At 44.6% G+C, this 19,563-nt stretch overlaps 1 protein-coding gene across 8 annotated transcripts in view; it reads right to left on the bottom strand.

Moving 5' to 3' along the window:
- Positions 1–19,563, bottom strand: part of RBPMS (RNA binding protein, mRNA processing factor) — a 171,691-nt gene that overhangs the window by 131,198 nt on the left and 20,930 nt on the right. The window contains exon 1 of one of the 8 annotated variants that reach the window (XM_059156336.1): positions 18,593–18,860. The exons of 6 other annotated variants lie outside the window; for them this stretch is intronic. In XM_059156336.1, coding sequence (XP_059012319.1) covers positions 18,593–18,619 — 27 coding nt within the window. In that variant the 5' untranslated portion in view covers positions 18,620–18,860. Of the gene's footprint in view, positions 1–15,748; positions 16,161–18,592; positions 18,861–19,563 lie in introns of those variants that run through there. One more of the 8 variants, XM_059156335.1, reaches the window with a different exon arrangement.

Raw genomic sequence — 19,563 nt, 5'->3', positions numbered from 1 at the left:
AGGTGCCCCAAGATTATTCTTGATGTGGCATCTTCTCTAACTCATCACACACACCACTCACACACGCATGCACACCCCCACTGGCTGCTGTAAACCCCTCACCTCCCGCTTATCTGTGTGTATCACCAACACAGTACTCTTGCTTCCTGAGGATTATTGATATAACGGAATTCTAAATTACAGCAAAGGCTTTGAACTTATATAGTCATAGATCATGAAATACCAGTACTACTGGATTACAAAGGTCTATATTGCTTATGAAAGAGACTTAACCAAATCAGGGAGCAGCGCACCTTCAAAGGCCTCCAGAGAGCATGTAACTCACTTAGCACCTTCCCAAGGAGTTAGCAAGCACTTGGACCACATGGGTATGTGTCTTTGGAAACTCATCCCTTAGAAAGGTGTTTTAGGACATTTTCCATTTTATGGCATTCAGCCTTGCTTAGATTCCAAACTCCTTGAGGATGGAAAGGTCTTCCTTTCCCTGCCCCAGGAGGGCCCTTAGATGCTGGTTAAATGGAATTTCATAAACTGCTTGCCAATAGAAAAAAATTATACTTGGAGAACTAAACTGCGGGATAGGAAAGAGTTGTGATTCCTATTTTGGCAAACATGGTAGCATCAAACACCAACTTCTCTTTCTGTTCTCAGTGGGCACAAAAGATCACGGACGGTAACTCCCCTTACCCCCACTCTTCCAATAATCCTGGATACAACTGACTTCCTAAGAGTCGTGGAAATTAAAAGATCCCAGTTCTATTACGAGACTTAATACCAATCACAGAATTTCAGAGTTGGAAGGTAACCTGAAGACCATCTAATGTAGCTCCCTCATTCTGCTGCTTAGACAAGTAGTGACTTACGGATTCAGAACTCCCAATTTTTTCACTTTTCCTTCTTGGTCTAGGACCGCTTAACATTCATGGTTGCTCAGTCGTCTTTTTCTTGTAGGAACTCACTTGGAAGGCGTCACTTACAGAATATTTAATGTGACAAGACTCAAGTATACAACCACAAAAATCAGAACATGGAAGTTTAGGTCAAATCATCGCTTACTACGAGTCAACCATAAAAACAACTACCAGGGCACCTGGCAGGCTCAGTCAGTGGAACATCCAACTCTTGATCTCAGGGTGGTGAGTTCAAGCCCCAGGTTGGGCATGGAGCCTACTTTAAAGCAAAACTACCATTCCATGAACTGCCCATGTACTGGGCAGTTGATCCGATCCGATGCAATACACTCGCTCCCACGATCGGCCCGCTGATGCCGCCACTGCAAAGATAATCATTCCCGGTTTACAAATGGGACACATAAGGCTCATTTCACCCAAAGAAAAAGCCTCAAAGCACCATGTGGATTTAAACCCAGGCCTATCTGACTTCAAGCCTGCGCGACACTCGGCTGTCCTACCTTAAATAGTGTCTTATGGTTCTTCGAAACTGTTCCAGTTCTCTAGGATCACATTTTCAAATGTCTGGAAAGGCATCCACATGAAAGGAGGGGTTATGGGTCCGTGCAACAAGCAAGAGCCCACAAGCCGGGCCCACCAGACTTAAGAGTCTCGGGAGCACCGTTCGGTGGTCCTGAATCCCCAGAGCACACAGAATAAAGAGGTATTGTGAGAAACTTAACAAGGCAAATTTTAAGAAGTAGAGTAGTAGAGTTATTCCTAAATCATTGCCCTTAAAATTCACAGAGTATAATCCTCAGACAAAACCCTATCAATTATTCCCAACTATGTATGACAACCCTAGAAAGAGAAAACACACCCTCCCCTCCCCCCCCAAAAAAAGCAGGGGTGGGGGGGGATGTTTTAAAATCCGAACACAGAGAACTCTGTATTTTACCTCCGTGTAGGTGTTTATTTTGTTTCACAATTAAGTGGCCATTGGAAGAATACTTTTTTTTTTTTTTTTTTCCAACTTCTGGAAAGTCATCTTCAATTAGGCCCCGGAAAGAAAAGGAATCTCTTTTAGTCATGACTCTTGTTTTCTTTGCAAGTTCATGTTTGGGTCAGCCAAGTTTTAAACGGTAAAATTATGTTGCTGTGTTGTTAGTCAAGTTTGGGGGTGGGGTGGGGGTGAAGCCGCTGGCTATTTGGATCAGTGGAGGACAGCTTATCTGGCTTCTATACTGAAAGAAGGGTCTGTCTAACTCTTAGGCAAAAGACATCCTCATTTTAGAGGAGAAGCCTGCACTGGATTTCTATTGAATGATCCACATGGGAAGACTCCAGAAGAGTCTAGCTCTCCAAAGAAAAGCTGTTTCAGAGCGTGTGTTATTTTTCTTGGGTCAATGGAATGTCTAAGCTAAAGCGTTTTTCTTTTTTTCTCCTGTGTTGCAATTTGGCCAAATAGAAAAAACTGTGTAACGATATTTCCCATTTATTCCTTGCCTTATGTTAAGAAGAATAAAGCAGTGAGCAACAAATAATGAATTTAAACTATGGTTAAGTTTCGAATGAGCCAGAAGCTGTTCTTACTCTTATTATAATACCTATCCCCCCGTGGTAGACCATCCCTCACAGACCTGCCCACTACGTTCTCACACTGTATTAATGAAGCCTACCCAACTTTCACAGCACCCCTTTTTTTTCCACTCTAACTCCCTTCGTGGAGATGGCTGTTGCAGTCACAGGAACTAAGGAAGTGGTTTTGGTTGATAGGAAGGCAAAACACACCAATGACACAAGTTAAGGCAATAATTTTGTGGGATAAAAACATTTCACTCCAGGAAGGAATTAAGTAGGCCCTGCTACCAACATGCCCAAAGGATATCGAAACAAGTCGTGAGCACCTCTGTGGTTAGCACCAGGATCAGCAGAGGTCCAGGAAACAACCTCTTGCTCAAGAGTTAAACAAAACCAAACAACAACAAGAAAAAAAACCAATGCAGATGAAATGCAGGCAAAGGGTCTGCCATTTTCCATCTAACCAAAGACTTGGAGCATCTCATGAAACAGTGGGGATTTAAAAAAAAAAAAAAAAGTTACTTTCTTATTGGAGAGAGTTTGAAGACCTTCACATAAGATTTCCTGTCAAGTTATGTTAACAAGTAAGATTGGTACTTAAAAAAAAAAAAAAAAGGGCGCCTGGGTGGCTCAGTGGGTTGAGCCACTGCCTTCGGCTCAGGTCATGATCTCAGGGTCCTGGGATCGAGGCCCGCATCGGGCTCTCTGCTCAGCAGGGAGCCTGCTTCCCTCTCTCTCTCTCTCTGCCTGCCTCTCCATCTACTTGTGATTTCTCTCTGTCAAATAAATAAATAAAATCTTAAAAAAAAAAAAAAAAAAAAAAAAAAAGAAGTGATCTTTGGGACATTAAACCAAGAAAAAATCTTAGCTCTTGATACAACAGAACTGTAGGATCAGTAGTAAGTATACTGACAAGAACTATCATTGAAAGAGCAGAGATACAAGTTAGTGGGAGCAGGCCTTGGTTCCTTTTAGAAACACTTTTAAATATATATTAAAAGTCAAAAAAAAAAATCCTACAAAAATACTTCCTTACCTATTGCACTGTAATTATCTGCTTCACTTTTCATTGCTCTCATTTAAAAGCCTTAGTCAGTCTTTAAATTTTAGACATTTACACAGTGCCTAGCACACGGTAGGTGCTTGTATCTTTTTAGAATAAACGAAGAGAGGTATTTTTGAAATTCATAGCACTTACATCCATACCAAAGTCGAGACAATACAGATGAGACACAGGCCACAAATCTGGTTTACTGAGTATGCTCCACTCTCTGTGGACTACCACACCCTACCCAATGAGGAACAGAGAGCTGCTGCAGCTCAAACACAATTTTCTCCATATAGCCTTTAAATGTCGAAAAACCCTGTTACTATTGCATTTCTGTTCCTTGGTACATATTTTCTAATGTACTCTGGGGGAACGGATCAAAAATTAAGAACTTGGGACGCTTAGGTGGCTCAGCTGGTTAAGCCGCTGCCTTTGGCTCAGGTCATGATCCCAGGGTCTTGGAATCGAGTCCCGCCATCAGGCTCTTTCCTCAGCGGGGGGCCTGCTTCTCCGCCTGTTTGTGCTCGCTCTCTCTGACAAATAAATAAAATCTTAAAAAAAAAAAAAATTAGTGACTCATTTAAAGACTGGTTTTCAGTGAGAGGCTCAGTCAGTTAAGCACCGGCCTATGGCTCAGGTCATGATCCCAGGGTCCTGGGATGGAGCCCCGCATCGGCCTCCCTGCTCAGCGGAGAGCCTGCTTCTCCCTCTCCCTCTGCCCATCCTTCACCTGTCCTCTCTCTCACTCTCAACTAAAATCTTAACCAAAAAAAAAAAAGATTCATTTTCTAAGATCTGAAAAATGTACCCCAAAAGTAGATTTCAGGAATACACATTACGAAGCCTCTTCTTTGCTTTTGGTTCTCAAACACTTTGGATCCAAATGACCGCAGAAAATCATGACATGCACCTTGTTCTCTTAGAGAGATACCACAGCCATACAGCAATAAGTAGGATTGTCTCCTACGTCGTCAACAGTGCCAAAGGGACGTACGGAATTTCACATTTTTTAAATTTGCCAAGTCTGTGCATACGTTCTCTATAGCTAAAACCTAAAGTACGGTTTTAGAAATCAAAATTAGTAGGGGTAAGGCATTTAATTTATAAGTTACTATTTAATTTCTCCTAAAGTACCCTCCCTCTTTCACTTTTAAAAACAATACAGGGTTAGATTAAGCGTCCAACTCTTAGTTTCAAAGGTTCAGGTCATGACCTCAGGGTCATGGGATTGAACCACTCATCGGGCTCCACACTCAGCGGGGAATCTGCGCGATGCTCTTCCCCTCCCTCTCCCCCAACGCCTCCCCACTTGCGCCAAATCTTTAAAATAGACTTAAAAAGCACAAACTGACATCTTGAGAAAGGAGACAATTGACAAAATTATGTATACCATTTTTGGGGCGCCTGGGCGGCTCAGTGGGTTAAGCCTCTGCCTTCGGCTCAGGTCATGGTCTCAGGGTCCTGGGATCGAGCCCCGCATCGGGCTCTCCGCTCAGCAGGGAGCCTGCTTCCCCCTCTCTCTGCCTGCCTCTCTGCCTACTTGTGATCTCTCTATGTCAAATGGATAAATAAAATCTTAAAAAAAAAAAAATTATGTATACCATTTTTTTAAAAACATGGAGACCTGGAGAGAATAGTACAGTTTATTGGGCTGCTGAGCTTTGAAACCATGTAGACATCAAGAAGCCAAACCATGAGAGGAGATGGCTGCAGGAAGTTGACAAAAGGGACCTTGCTGGGTGACTTGATGACCCAGTTGCTTAAGGATGTATGGAGACCTACTAAAATTGGTTAAACTTTGATTACAAAATAAGATTATAGGCTGTTTTGTATTTCACTACAAAAACTTGGGGACATGTATATCAATCATTGGATGGTATGGTTAAGGCTTCCAACACTGTCATTAACTTAATCGTTTTGTTTTTTTTAAAAAAAAAAAAAAAAGGGAAAACTACCCTTCCAGGAGGGCTAGATTTTACGACTTTTAATTTAGGCACAATTTAGTTTTGAAAGCACAAAGGAGATACTGCCTGGGGAATCCAAGAAAGCTTTCTAGAAGCCAGCGGTGTGCCTGAAGACAGCCAGACACTCCTGCACAGAAAGCGGACCAAAGGCACCCCAATGTGCTGTTCTCCACCTCCCCCGCCACCACGGCCATCCACGTGAATCCACATGAGGGCTGATGGCACAGACGGAGTCCACATCCACAACACAATGTTAGATGGCAACTCACTCCATCTTTTATGGACCTCAGTCCCCTCACTGGTAACAGAAGAGGCTGGACTAGTGAAATTCCTTCCAGTTCTGATATAGGATTATTACAGTCCTGACTTCAGTGGGACGCCTCCATCCTCCCTACAACATTAAACAGCCTAAGAACTCTTTCCATGGTCTTTTTCTCACCACCTCTCATTGTCTTAAAAGCAGAAACAAATGTGTTTGATGGTCTCTTGCGGATTCCCACAGAACAGAGCTACCTGTGGGGCTACCCATGGAGGTGACCCCCCACACTTTGCAAAGCTTGCTGGGGCGGTTCTGAAAGGAACTTGAAAAACACAAGGTTTTGAACACATTTAAACTAACAAAATAGTATGTACTGTATTTCCTTAGAAAAAAGGGGTATGTTATAGTCCCATAGTACCTACTTCTAAATGGCTTAAAGCCCTCAAAGAGATGACTGTTAACGTTAATACAAAGAGACGAACAGGCTGTAGGGACAGGTCCTACACCAAGCCTCTTTGGGGTGCCTTACGAATGCTTGGTTCATTTATCTGACCTACACTGGCATTTAAACTTGGAGAACACAGAATCTATTAAACTTCTACAAGTCTAGTGTTACCTCCAATTAGGCTGGATTATTTTTAAGAGTTTTTCCACTCACTTAATACTACTTAACATTATGATTACACATCACAGTGATTAGCCCTCGAATATCCTGCCGTGTGCCAGGCATGACAATATACACCGACTCCACCTTCTCCTCCCCTTCCAGCCTACAGCGGGGGAAACAGAGGCACAAGACGACTCGGTAACTTCATCACAAGGTCACCAAGTCGGGAGTCTGAATCCTGGCATCCTAACCCCACCGCCCGCCCACCTGTTTAAATGCTGGAAGGCAAGCCGAGTCAGCACCTGACCGCGCTGGGTGATCAAAGCTGATTAAGACAAGCCCTTGGTTTACACATGGAGGAGTCTGCCAAACACATAAAAAAATAATTACAACATGATATGTGTGCTGTAACCCAGGCCTTTAAAAAAAAAATCACTGTGGCAACAGAGGGGAGAGTGCGCTGGGGAGCGCAGAAAGGCTTCCACTGAGCCGGGTACTGAAAGATGAGCGGGCATTCCTGGGCTGCAGGAAGAAGGGAGAGGCACTCCGGGGAGAGGACAGCATGTGCCAAGGTACATAAAGGTGAGTGAGCTCGGGGAATCCGGTGTCGCAGGAGGGGAGGGGAGGCAGGGCAGGGACGGGGAGTTTTTACAGGCTGGCTGACCGTACCCCTTTCAGCACTGGCTCCCGTCTGGCTTACGGTGGCTAGAGAGCAGGTCCCCTTGCCAGCGCTCTCCTACAGGGACAATACGTAGTAGGGCTAGAGGGTTTTTTTTTTTCCTTCTCTTCTGAGATTCGCTTCCTCAGAGTCCAGAAGAATCCAAGATACAGACAGTCCTGGGGCACAAGCAAGAATATTTAAGTGCAAGAAACTGACCACTCAGATGAGTTTTGGAGCCAGGCAATCCCTGGCAGAAGGGGGCAGCCAGGTGACTGGGTAGTACATTGGTCCCCGGGGACAAACTGCCATCAACTGGGCAGCCTACGTGCGTGGCCCTTAAGGGGTCAGGAGCACTACAGTGTGAGTGTGGTTTCTGGGGAGAATACCTGTGCGTTTCACCAGATTCTCCAAAGGATCAGGAGACAGAAAAAACAATCACTGCTTTCAAGCAGGCTTAGCCAGACCTCTAGGCAACTTCTAATACCTGGGGCAATCCTAAGACACTTTAAGAAAAATCAACAAACAAAAAACACCACTGCAAGCAAAGTGAGAAAGCCCTCCTTCCCTCTGGAGCTTCCTTGAAACTCGGACAGACACTTTAGCTTCAGACTCTCTTCAAAAGGCATTTTAGGGGTGCCTGGGTGGCTCAGTGGGTTAAAGCCTCTGTCTTCGGCTCAAGGTCATGATCTCGGGGTCCTGGGATCGAGCCCTGCATCGGGCTCTCTGCTCAGCCAGGAGCCTGCTTCCTCCTCTCTCTCCCTGCCTGCCTCTCTGTCTACTTGTGATCTCTGTCAAATAAAAAAAATCTAAAAAAAAAAAAAAAAGGCATTTCAGATACAAGCTCCTAATTGTCTGCCTAATGCTGTTCAGGTGATATGATGCAAGTCTACCCCGATTGAGAACCCCAGCTGTCAGGATTTACCGATACGATACTCTGATATTTAGCCCAACTTTCCTAGGGAAAACCGTCCCTCTAAATGGTGAACACAGTGAAGAAATCCAAGAAGCTGGATCGACAGACCCGGTACTTAATTAACTTCTCAACTAATATTTAAAAGAAAACTTTAAAATAAACCACACTTCAGTGAAACTCACTTTAATTTTCTACCACAAGATTAAAAGGATGGCTGCCTCCCGAGGAATAATCATCACCCTGGAGTCTGAACCCAAGAACCCTTATTTCCAGGTTGGCAATTTGGCCCCCTGGGGGAACACAAACACCTGGCCCGACATCGGTCATCACCATCACGTGACATCACACGTCACCAGCGTTTCAACATGTAATGCTCCTGTTGCTAGAATTCACTCTATCGCTGTTCAGCTCCCAGCCACCATCTGGAAAACCGTGCATGGTCCAGGCAATAAGAGACAACGTTACCGTGCAAAAGACAAAGAGAGAAAAGCTCTCTGTGTGCTTGGCACAGTGGGGAGCGGAGTGGTGGTGAAGGACACCCGTGCCGGCGTCAACAGCAGCCTGGGTTCAAACCCCAGCCGCATCCTGAAGCGGGGTGAGCTCAGGCAAGGTACCTACCCTCGCGACCATCTTCTCAGCTATAAAGTGAGAACCCTAGCTGTGCCTCATTTGAGAGGACGGTCACCAGAACTCAGTAACTTGATGTTTGTAAAATGTTTAGAGCAGGGTATTGTATTTGACTTATACGCTCATCATACCATAATTCCCTTTGTTAAGGGAATGAGCCATTTCAACAAAACGGAGAAGGAAGGCATGTTCGTAAACAGAGTTTATAAACAGAGTACCCAGAGCTAATGTCCAATGTGAAATAAAACACCAAAAATAATCACCACAGTGCAAATAACTGTAATGGAAAGTTGGGTAACAAAATTAGAGAGACAGTCATTGTCTCCTAGCACACGTTACATCACCATGCTGGATGGTAGGGATTAAGAAATTAAAGTTGGGGGGCGCCTGGGTGGCTCAGTGGGTTAAGCCTCTGCCTCCAGCTCTGGTCATGATCTCGGGGTCCTGGGATCGAGCCTCACCATCTGCTCTCTGCTCAGCGGGGAGCCTGCTCCCCCCTGCCCCACCCCGCTTGCCTCTCTGCCTATTTGTGATCTCTGTCAAAGGAAGAAAGAAAGAAATTAAAGTCATTCTGCATACATGTCTTTAGATCACCGGAGCAGAGAATACAGACAAAGTAAGACTCGTGTCACATATGCTGCAATATACTGAGCAATGGAGTGGCCTCAACTTTTGAGGGAGGACTGAAATTTCTGAAGTAATAGCGGAGGAAAGCATTACTATTTAATAACGGGCTGATGCTACCGTTGTGTGTTTGCTCTCTGGGAAAATAATGCAGGCCGGTCGAAGATTCTGGAAGCAGAACAGCCACGGTTCCAAGGACAGAGGGCACAGTAAAGTGATCTCTGTTACAGCTTCAGTGGCTGGTCCTCTGCCATGCCTTACTGTTTACTGTAAAGTCCAAGAGCTTCCTTCCTAGATCACTTTCTGTGCCACTGGGCCACCTATTTTGTACACATTACCTGAGGACTCCATGAGGCACACGTTATCTTCGTTCTCTTCAAAAGAGATGAAGAAACAGATGGAGAGATTAGAAGTCCCCAGCCAGCAAGCTAACAAGGCTCGGAACCTGTTATGAATCCAACATAACCACGTACTTTCAGGGCCGAATTTATGATTTGATGTCCAAGGTCACAGGCTCTAGGCTTACTGACCGATTTCTCAATAACCTGCTCTCCTCCACTTTGCAGGGCCATGAGCCCTTTCCGGACAGCGGTGCACGTTGAACACGTTCAGCACGTGCTGCTGGGGCATGTGCTCGTCTGGTTATTGCTACGATCCGTGTACAACCCTCTGTCGGAGACTCTGTTAATCCCCATTTACACAGGAAGAACGAGCCTCGAAGAAATTAAGCAGCTTGCCCACGCTAACACAGCTAATAAAGGACAGCCAGGACAGGACACTCGCATTCAAGACCCACAGCGGCGGACTCCCAAGCTCAAAGCACCGGGAGGCAATGCAAAGGAAGCGCATCTCAATTTTCTAAACGCGGCTCCGATGAGAACCCTTCACCATCCTGCCGTTCTCAGCTGACCTGCGGGACTCCGGCCCCTGAAAATCTCCACTAAGATGTTCTCTTAGTCCCTCACTCGTTGACCAATCTACTCCACCAATTCTGTGGTCCTAGTGGGCCAAAGACAGAAGCAGGAATGAAGAACTAAAAAGAGAGGACAGGAAAAAGGAAGAGAATGTACAGAGGAACGAGAAGGGGCTCTTCCTCCAACAGCAGGTTTCCCCTCAGCCCTTCCCCTCCAAGCCTCACCCACACCGGAGAACCCCTCCCAGCCGTCCCCTAGCAGACCGGTCCTCACCAGTCCCCCGGCAGGGAGCTAGGCAACCAAAGGTGACGTCCACAACGAGCAGAGAGGTGCCAAGTGCAGCCCTGCTGGTCTCCAAACTAAAGCAGAGCTCGTGACCTGTAAATATCCACAAGGTGACGGAACACAGGGACAGATAAGGGACACAGACCGCAGAGGTTTGAGAGTCTGCATCTCCAGGCACAGGGACGAGAGAGCTCTGGTGGAGAGAACTGGAAGGCCAGGAAGCCAGACAGCCAAGCTCAGGGAGACTCGGTTGTCCAGGATAAAAGAGCCACAATGGGAGGCTGAACAGCTCTTGCTAACACAGCCATGAAGGTCAAGGGCAGGGGATCCTAATGGACATTTCAACGAAGGTCAAGCGCAGGGGAGCCTAATGGACATTTCAAGTGCTCACTGCCAGGAGGCCTCCGAGCCAGGTCCTAGTTTCAGCCCGACTTTGGACAGTTGAACAGATAAGTTACCTCTGCAAAATGCACCAGGGAATTAGAAAGGGGCTCACTGCAGCAAACCAGATTCCCTGCTGTGCTGAGTGCACCCAGCACAAACGGAACAATACTGAGAAAGTAACTTTGTTCCAGCAAAACAGTCAGCGGATACCGTTACAAACTTGCGGTCTTCCCATTTGTTTTTTAAAGAAGGGGCATTTTTTTTTTTTTTTTAAATTATTTCTCCTATGACTTTTTGGGTGTGTGTTTACAGAAGAAAAGTGAGGACAATGAGCTCAAGTGGAAGGATTTCCAGGATCTACCCTCAGATCGGACTAAACTTATTCAGAAACAGACACTGGAGTTTCTTTTGTACAGTAAGTTCCCCCTAAAGGAAGCACCGGGGAGCACCTGTGACTCAACAGAGCCCAGATCTGCATATCAAACAACAGGGGATAATCCTAACACATCCCAGCCCAAATGCTACTTTTCTTCCATCTCCAGCCCACGGATAACTATCTGTTAGAGCACCTAGTCTTTCCTAGGCTTAATACTTTCCACCTAGCTCACGAGTTGTCTAGAGGGCACTGCACATAGTAGGTATGCGTAAATTTTCTCAAAAAATCATCTGGTAGATCTGTATGATCTACCAAGTAGAGTCCATGGAGAGGACATCTGTACTTAAAGGAATCTTTAATGGCAAACACATCTCCACACGCACGCAGTGGTGGATTGTCTGAAAGAGGAAGATGGGGCACCTGGGTGGCTCAGTGAGTTAAGCCTCTGCCTTCGGCTCAGGTCATGATCCCAGGATCCTGGAATGGAGCCCCGCATGGGGCTCTCTGCTCAGCAGGGAGCCTGCTTCCCACCCCCCACCCCCCACCCCCCCGCCTACTTGTGATCTTTCTGTCAAATAAATAAAATCTAAAAAAAAAAAAAGAAAGAAAGAAAGAAAAGAAAAAGAGGAAGACGGAGAATACCTACAACTTCTTTAAGAACCCTACTCTGGAAACGTTGGCTACAGATGTGCCCGTCAAGAACTAAAGCTAAATTAGCCTGGGAGCTGCTGTGTGGTGATAACTTTCTTAGTGCCAGGAAGTTGGTGAGTCTGTGATTAAACAGGTTTCCGCCCTTAGCCCCACCCTCGATGCAATCAGCTCACGAACCTTCGGCAGCTGACCAGCTCACCCCACACTCAAAAATCTGAGAAAAACAAAACAAACCGGGCCACACTTTCACACAAGTAATTGAAACTCTCAATCCCTTCTGTGTACATTTTACTCATCTTCACAACACAAGCTTAAAACATAGAAGAAAAAGTTGAAATTGGCCATTTTCATGACGTCAAACAAGTATTTTAAACTTTTAACTCACAATATCACTAGAATATTAACTAGGCTGTCAATCGATCCCAAGTTTCTAACACATTCCTACCTACTGTTCCTAGATAAGCCCCAGGACTCTCTTTACCTTCCACCCCTGAACTATTTGGCTGCATTCACAGAGAAAATGCCAGAATATGAAACACACAAGGACTTGGCAGATTTGCACAAGCGTTTTCCCCTTCTAACTTTCAAGCCCAATTGGTTGAAGTCCCTAAGCTGATTCCTTGAGTGCATAATTTCCCAAAATACAGGGTCTTCTTAGAAGTCCCCAAATGGAGTTTTGTTAAAAGTTAGACTCACAATCAGTTCAGAAACTGAGAAATACTTTTATACTTCATGAAAAATGTCCCTAACCTAGCTCTGTGACCTTAAACCAGTCATTTCATACCTCCCCAGCCTTCAAGCTCCTCCGTTAGTGATTTTATACTATTTCAAAACTACCTTTAAAACATTTTTTTAACCTTTTGAGTTGGGCTTTGGTGTCTGGTGAAGAAAGTCCTCCCTTCATAGCTCTTTTTCAAACTTTTCTTGGTTTTATATACATTTAGAAAGACCAGCTAAACTCCAGAACTAATTTGTCAACTTCTTTTAAAAATACTTTTGAAAATTTATTTAATTTGTAAATTTGGAAGAAATGGACCTTATGATAACCACCAAAGAATATAGTCTTTATTTTCATTTACCCACATCTTTTATATCCTTCAGAATACAGTATTGTTCAGGTAGCTCTTGCAAATTTGCTTTTACTAAGCTATCAAGAATACTACCTTTTCGGGGCACCTGGGTGGCTCAGCTGGTTAAGCGTCTGCCTTCAGCTCAGGTCATGATCCCCGGGTCCAGGGATCAAGTCCCACGTGGGGCTCCTTCCTCAGCCAGGGAGCCTGCTTCTCCCTCACCACCCTGATAGTGTCCTCACTCTCTCAAAAAACAAATAAATAAAATATTAAAAAACAAAAAAACTATCTTTTTCATTATGTTTTCTAAACTGAGTATGCTGGTACACCGCTTTCTTTCACTGGTGTGTTTAAAAAAAAAAAAAAAAGGCACTGTGATTTTGTGTTTATCTTGTCTGGCCACCTTACTTAAGTTTGTTATTAGTTCTCCCCCCCACCCCATTGATAATCATGGGTTTTTACGAACATAGTCACACTGACAGCAACAATGCAATTTGGGCCTAAGCAAAAAAAACCTAGGGAAAATATTTCCAAAAATACATGTATTAGACAATGTTTACAATAAAGACCACCTGAGAATCGACAACTTTAATAGAAAAAAGGAATTTCAATAAAGCAAATTGTTTAAAAGACCAAAAGCCGGTGAACACATTAAAATGGTAACTTCATTAATAAAAATAAATATTAAAATAATGAAATACCAGGGCGCCTGGGTGGCTCAGTGGGTTAATTCTCTGCCTTCAGCTCAGGTCATGATCTCGGGGTCCTGGGATCGAGCCCCACATCGGGCTCTCTGCTCAGCAGGGGGCCTGCTTCCTCCTCTCTGCCTGCCTCTCTGCCTACTTGTGATCTCTGTCTGTCGAATAAATAAATAAAATCTTTTTTAAAAAAAATAAAGATAAAATAAAATAAAATAATGAAATACCTTCTTTCAGCCAATGATCACCAAGTAAGACAGATAATTTCTAATGTTGGAAAGTATATGGAAAAATGAGCACTTCAGATGCGATTATAAATTGATAAGTCTTTTTACAGAGCAATTCAGAATTATCAAATAATTAAGTGCACACACTCTCCTCTAGAAATTCCACTTCTAGGAATCTTTATATCATACTCAGGTTCTAGAGTTAAAGGGTAAATTATACAATGCCTTTTGGTAAAAAACAAAACCACCTTAATGATCCCATAAACTGTTCAAGTATATGTAGTCCATTTATTCAAATATGCTTAAAATACATAAACATAAGTTATAGTTACTGATGTACATATATCCCCAAAAACACATGGACAAAATGAAATTTGAGAATCTTCCATGCCCAGAGCTGAGCCTGAGGCCAAGCTCAATATCATGACCCTGAGAGCATGACCTGAGCTGAAATCAAGAGATGGATGTTTGGGACACCTGGGTGGCTCAGTGGGTTAAACCCTCTGCCTGCCGCTCAGGTCATGATCCCAGGGTCCTGGGATGGAGCAGGAGGCCTGCTTCTCTTCCTCTCTTTCTCTGCCTGCCTCTCTGCCTGCTTATGATCTCTGTCAAATTTTTAAAAACTTTTTAAAAAAAAGAGTTGGATGCTTAACCGACCGAGCCATCCAAGCGCCCCTAAAATTTTACAGTTTTAATTATATAACAGTATAGATGGTTAAATTCTAACAAGTCAAATGTATAAAATGCAACTTTACTGTTTTATTAGAAATACCGCACACCTGTTTCTACATGCAAAGTAGCTTCTTGCAGGATCACTAGGGAACAGCTAAAATCCTGAAAATAATTCAAACATCAGTGGGAAATAAAATCTATTATTGTACCTCTCTACAATGTAATACTATACAGGCCTATACAGCTATTAAAAAGAATGAGGTTCTACTACATATTCTGACATGAAGACTTAAGATTTATTGTCAAGTTGAAATGGAACAAATCAACAAAACATTTTTATCCGTATCTAAGTGCATCGAAAGATGCATACTCGGTCATTAACTCTGATTACACTTCTGGAACAGGATGAGGATGAGAGACTGAGGGGAATGTTAAATTATTTGCTACAAGTACTTCTGTATTTTTATACCTTAAAAATCCGGAGTATTTATTACTTTGTCATTTTTTTTTTTTAAACAGGAAAATGAGGGGCCATGGTATTTATGGTTCTTTGCAACTTTCTAAGTTTATGAGAAACAGGTGTTCTGAGGAGTCTCCACGTCGATTTCAGCTACTGATAACCCGTTATCTGGGAGGGAGTAGTGAAGATTCATTGTGCCCTGCACAGACAGCAAAAAGAAAAACAGAGCCGGCATCCAACAATTCCAAACATTCTGGTAAACACTTAAATACCCAGTCAATGTTTTGTGTCTGTATGAAAGCAAACTATCTAAACATTTTAAAAGGCTTCTGTGTGATTACAAACACAAAAGACTTTATTGTATCTTAGAGAAGGTAAAAAGATCTACGTGTTTCTTTGAAGAACAAGCTTCCCCCACCCAAAGAACAATAAATGGAAAACATCAAGAAGGCAGAATGCGGGAGAAGAGAGGATCTGGAAGACAGGAGAGCAGACAACATTCTATTTCTTAGGGATTAACATTTACACAAACACTGACTACAGTAATGGAGGGCCTTTTCCATCCTTTATCATTTTGTTTAGTTTATCTGGACAATGATGCAAAACAAACCCAAAATGAAGCAGGGGACATGGCTACTATCTATGCCACTATTCCCACACGTAAGTCACCAGGATATCCAGACATCACTCTGTGTCCTGGCTCCCAGGGATTTCCCAACTCTGAAAATCCCACATTGCAATGTACCAGGACTTGAAATCTTACAAAAGGGATTCACTGCACTTTTTTAAAACTGGGCCCTATACACAGTCATCTCCAGTATAACACACACAACCAACCTGACAAACCCCAGAAGCAGTGATCTTCGATGAAGAAATCTGATGTTCTTCCCTCTGCGCAATGTGCTCCACGCACGGTTCTCTCAAGGGGCCACCCTCCACCGTCTGGCAGGAAAGCAAGCTGAAACAGGGCTTCCAGATGCCAAACACGGAACAAGGCACGGCGTGTCCACGCACCGCCATCTAACACGCCGAGCAGTTAACCACCTGCTCCCGGTCCCGGTTTTCCCCAAGACAAAGCCATGCCAAGCCTGTTCCCAGAGCCTGGTGTCCGAGATGGTAGATGATATGAATGCGTAGAGAAGCGAACGCAGCTCAGAAGGACGAAAGCAGAGTTCTCCAGCAGAAAGTCCTTGCATTGGAGGCTATCTGGCAAGGGGGCCAGCGAAAAGGTTTTAAGCAGGAGGACAGAGCACATTTCCATTTTTTGAAAGGTTACCCTTTGTCCTGTCCTGCAGAGCAAGGACTGTGGGGGAGGCACGGTCGGTACAGCGGTGTGGAAAGTTCCGTGGGTCACCTGAACAGGATGGTACGGGAGAAGGATGGAGAGAGGTCAACAGATTTGAGATTGGAGGGAGGCAGAACTGTTTGGGGTGAGGGACTAGTTAGGGAGGGAGATGGAAGAGGTGGGCCCGGGGTGAAGGGGGACAGACGTGGAACACAGGAGATCTGGGGGCAAGGACTAGGACGTCCGTTACTGGACGTGTTGAGTTCATGACGGAGTATGGAAGACATCCAGTTCAAAGTGGTGTGGACCCTTGGATATATGAATCTGAAACTCGGGCCAGAACTCTGGGACGAAGGACGTCCTCCATGGGCATGCAGGATAAGAAGAAGGGACACAGGACAGAGGTTTTAAGGTATACTTTCGTTTTAAGGCCCAAACCCACAACAACGACAACAAGATGAAAAGGAGAATAAAAGAGTGGGGGTACCGTGGGGGAGAAAAGTCCACAGGACCATGGAATTCAAGAGAATGTGAAAAAGAGAAAAATCCTAAAGTAAAACCAGTCAATAATGGGAGAACAAGCCATTTTTGTTTCTTTATATTTTACTGTATTTCCCTACAATCTTTGGTAGACACATACCTATTACTCAAAAAAAAAAAAAAAAATTTTTTTTTTTTTTTTTAAGTAGGCCTCAAGCATAGCGTCAAGCCCGACATGGGGCCTGAACTCACGACCCTGAGACCAAGACCTGAGCTGAGATCAACAGTCAGATTCTTAAACAACTGAGCCACCCAGGGACCCCTCAAAGAAAATTTTTTAAAAGCTAAACTGTGCAAATCCTCTGCTGCACTATCACATCCACTATCTCATACACTATCTCATGTAGCTATAGTCTACAATTCAGAGCGCCTGTGTTTTGAGTTCCTTTACTGGGTCTGGTAATCTATCTGCTTCGCGACCAGTGACACACATTGCCCAGCCTCCTGGCCAAGGTCTGGAATCCCAGCAGAGCAGAGCTGGCTGGCCCACACACAGAGGGTCCAGTGACCTTGGGTTCATCGGCATGCTGCTGGGATCCAATGAGCGAACCAGCAATGGAACCTGCCTACTTTGTCCCACTTCCCACAACGACCAAAGCCAAACCAAAGTTCCCCAATTCTGCACCATTTCCTATAAACAAGAGATTGCCTATACGCACTCACACAGATAGGGGAGGGCCACGGCTCACCAAAAATATGTGTTCATTGCCTCTATCGCTTGTAAGGTGCCCGCCCCAGGAAGCAGAAGCGGATCATTAATGAAAACACGGGGAGCCCACGGGGCCAGCCTGGAGAGTAACCAAGGACTTGTTCTGACGACACGAAAAAGGGAGGTGTGACCAAGAAATAACAGTCTCCTCCTCTCTCAACACACCACCATTTTGGCATATTTTCCAGTACTTTCCTTCTCAGCCTCTCCCAAAAAGAGTGCTGTTAATACCTCGCCTTCTGTCCACTTTACAAATGAACACAAACTACAGGAGTTAATTTACTTGATACTTGGAATCCTGAAAGACATGACAGCTCTGCTTCCAGGAAGAGAAATAGGGATTAATTAGAGCAATGCAGGTTTTTGTTTTGTTAAGATTTTTATGCATTTTAGAGAACGCGCAGGAGCAAGTGCACAGGCAGAAGGAGAAAGAACCTGAAGCAGGGCTCGAACCCACGGCTGTGAGATCATGGCCTGAACCAAAACCTAGAGTCCAACACTCAACCCACAGAGCCCCCCAGGCGCCCCTGCAGCCTACTTTAAAAAGAGAATGGGGGTGCCTGGGTGGCTCAGTGGGTTAAGCCTCTGACTTCAGCTCAGGTCATGATCTCAGGGTCCTGGGATCAAGTCCCACATGGGGTTCTCTGCTCAGCAGGGAGCCTGCTTCTCTTCCTTTCTCTCTCTGCCTGCCTCTCTGCCTACTTGTGATCTCTCTGTCAAATAAATAAATGGAATCTTTAAAAAATAAATAAATAAATAAATAAATAAATAAAAGAGAATGGGCTCCAGCCCAGCTGCCACACTCTCCAAGTCAGGGTATTGAACAAAAGTAACTCATAGTCCCTTCCCGCTCAAAGACCTAAGATAACATAAATCTATGTCCTTACACTGACAACCAGAAGGAGGAAGAATCTTTAAAACTGGATTTTGAACATGGAAATTTCCATGTTTACTTACTACCGCTTGACAAGAAAGATCGCTTTCATGAAAGGAAACAAACTTGTTAGAATCGATATTGAACATTGATACATTTTTCCTCGATTATTTAAAAAATGGAGCACAATTCGAACGTTGTACGTGCCATTTCTGTTTGATTTTATTGTTTTAGTAAGTAAACTCTACCCCCAAACGCAGGGCTCGAACTTACCATCCTGAGATCAAGAGTCGCAGGCATCACCGACTGAGCCAGCCAGGCAACCCCTGTCCTTTCTTTAAAATAGAGCTTTTTAAAAAGAATTCATTTACTTCAAAATAAGTCTTGGGATAAGTCGCTGACCTTTCCGGAAAATCTAAGAATTTGGGATTATTCTGTCAGAGTGGATTTTTACTATACTTTGTTTTCCAAGGGCAAGGATCAGAGACCGGAGGCTAAAAATAGACGCTACAGCAGAGGGAAAAGTACTTGTGAGAGCCGGACTAGCAATTAGCGAAAAGTGGTATCACCAGGATTAAAATAGGAAATCGGAGCCCATTCCGGGAACAAGGTCGCGGACTGCCACAGCCATCGAGCCTCACAGGCTGGCCCGGCTCCCCCAAAGAAGTCCCAGGGCCCAGTGGACAGCCTTATAAGGCAACCATGCTCAAGAGAGAAGATAACAACCCTGGGCACTTAACATTTCCACAGGCTTCTACCCATGTTAACTCGTTAGTTCTCACGACCTTCTGGGAGAGCTTGGCCACGGTCGTCTCCAAGAGCCTGGAGAAGACGGCGACCCAGCTGACCACAGTTCGAGATGCCCGAATGGGTAAGGAGCCGGGGGGCTCTCCCTGGGTGCCTCGCCCGGGGCCAAGAGTGCCTCATGTCCCAAATGGAGTCAACGCTTTCCTATGAAGGAACAAGAGGAGGAGGAAGAAGACCGTTTTCGACTGTGACAGTGAGGAAGAGGCTCCAGCTCCTCCTCCAGCGCCCACAGGGTCTCCACACGATTCCAAGCCTCAGTAATTCAGGCTTACAGGCAAGGGGGTGGAGTAAAGACCTGGCGTGTGTGAGGACAGGAGACTTGCTCTCCCCAAGCTGGTTTTCATCCTCCACGGGGACACTTAATATGCACCTCTTTGCCTTCGTGAATGATGGTGGCAACTGTAGTTATAGCGCCTGTGAGAAGTAAGACAGCCGTC

The sequence above is a fragment of the Mustela lutreola genome, chromosome 18, assembly GCF_030435805.1.
Source record: "Mustela lutreola isolate mMusLut2 chromosome 18, mMusLut2.pri, whole genome shotgun sequence".
NCBI lineage: Eukaryota > Metazoa > Chordata > Mammalia > Carnivora > Mustelidae > Mustela > Mustela lutreola.
The sequence above is the reverse complement of the archived record's forward strand: the minus strand, read 5'-3'. Positions and strand labels throughout refer to the sequence as shown.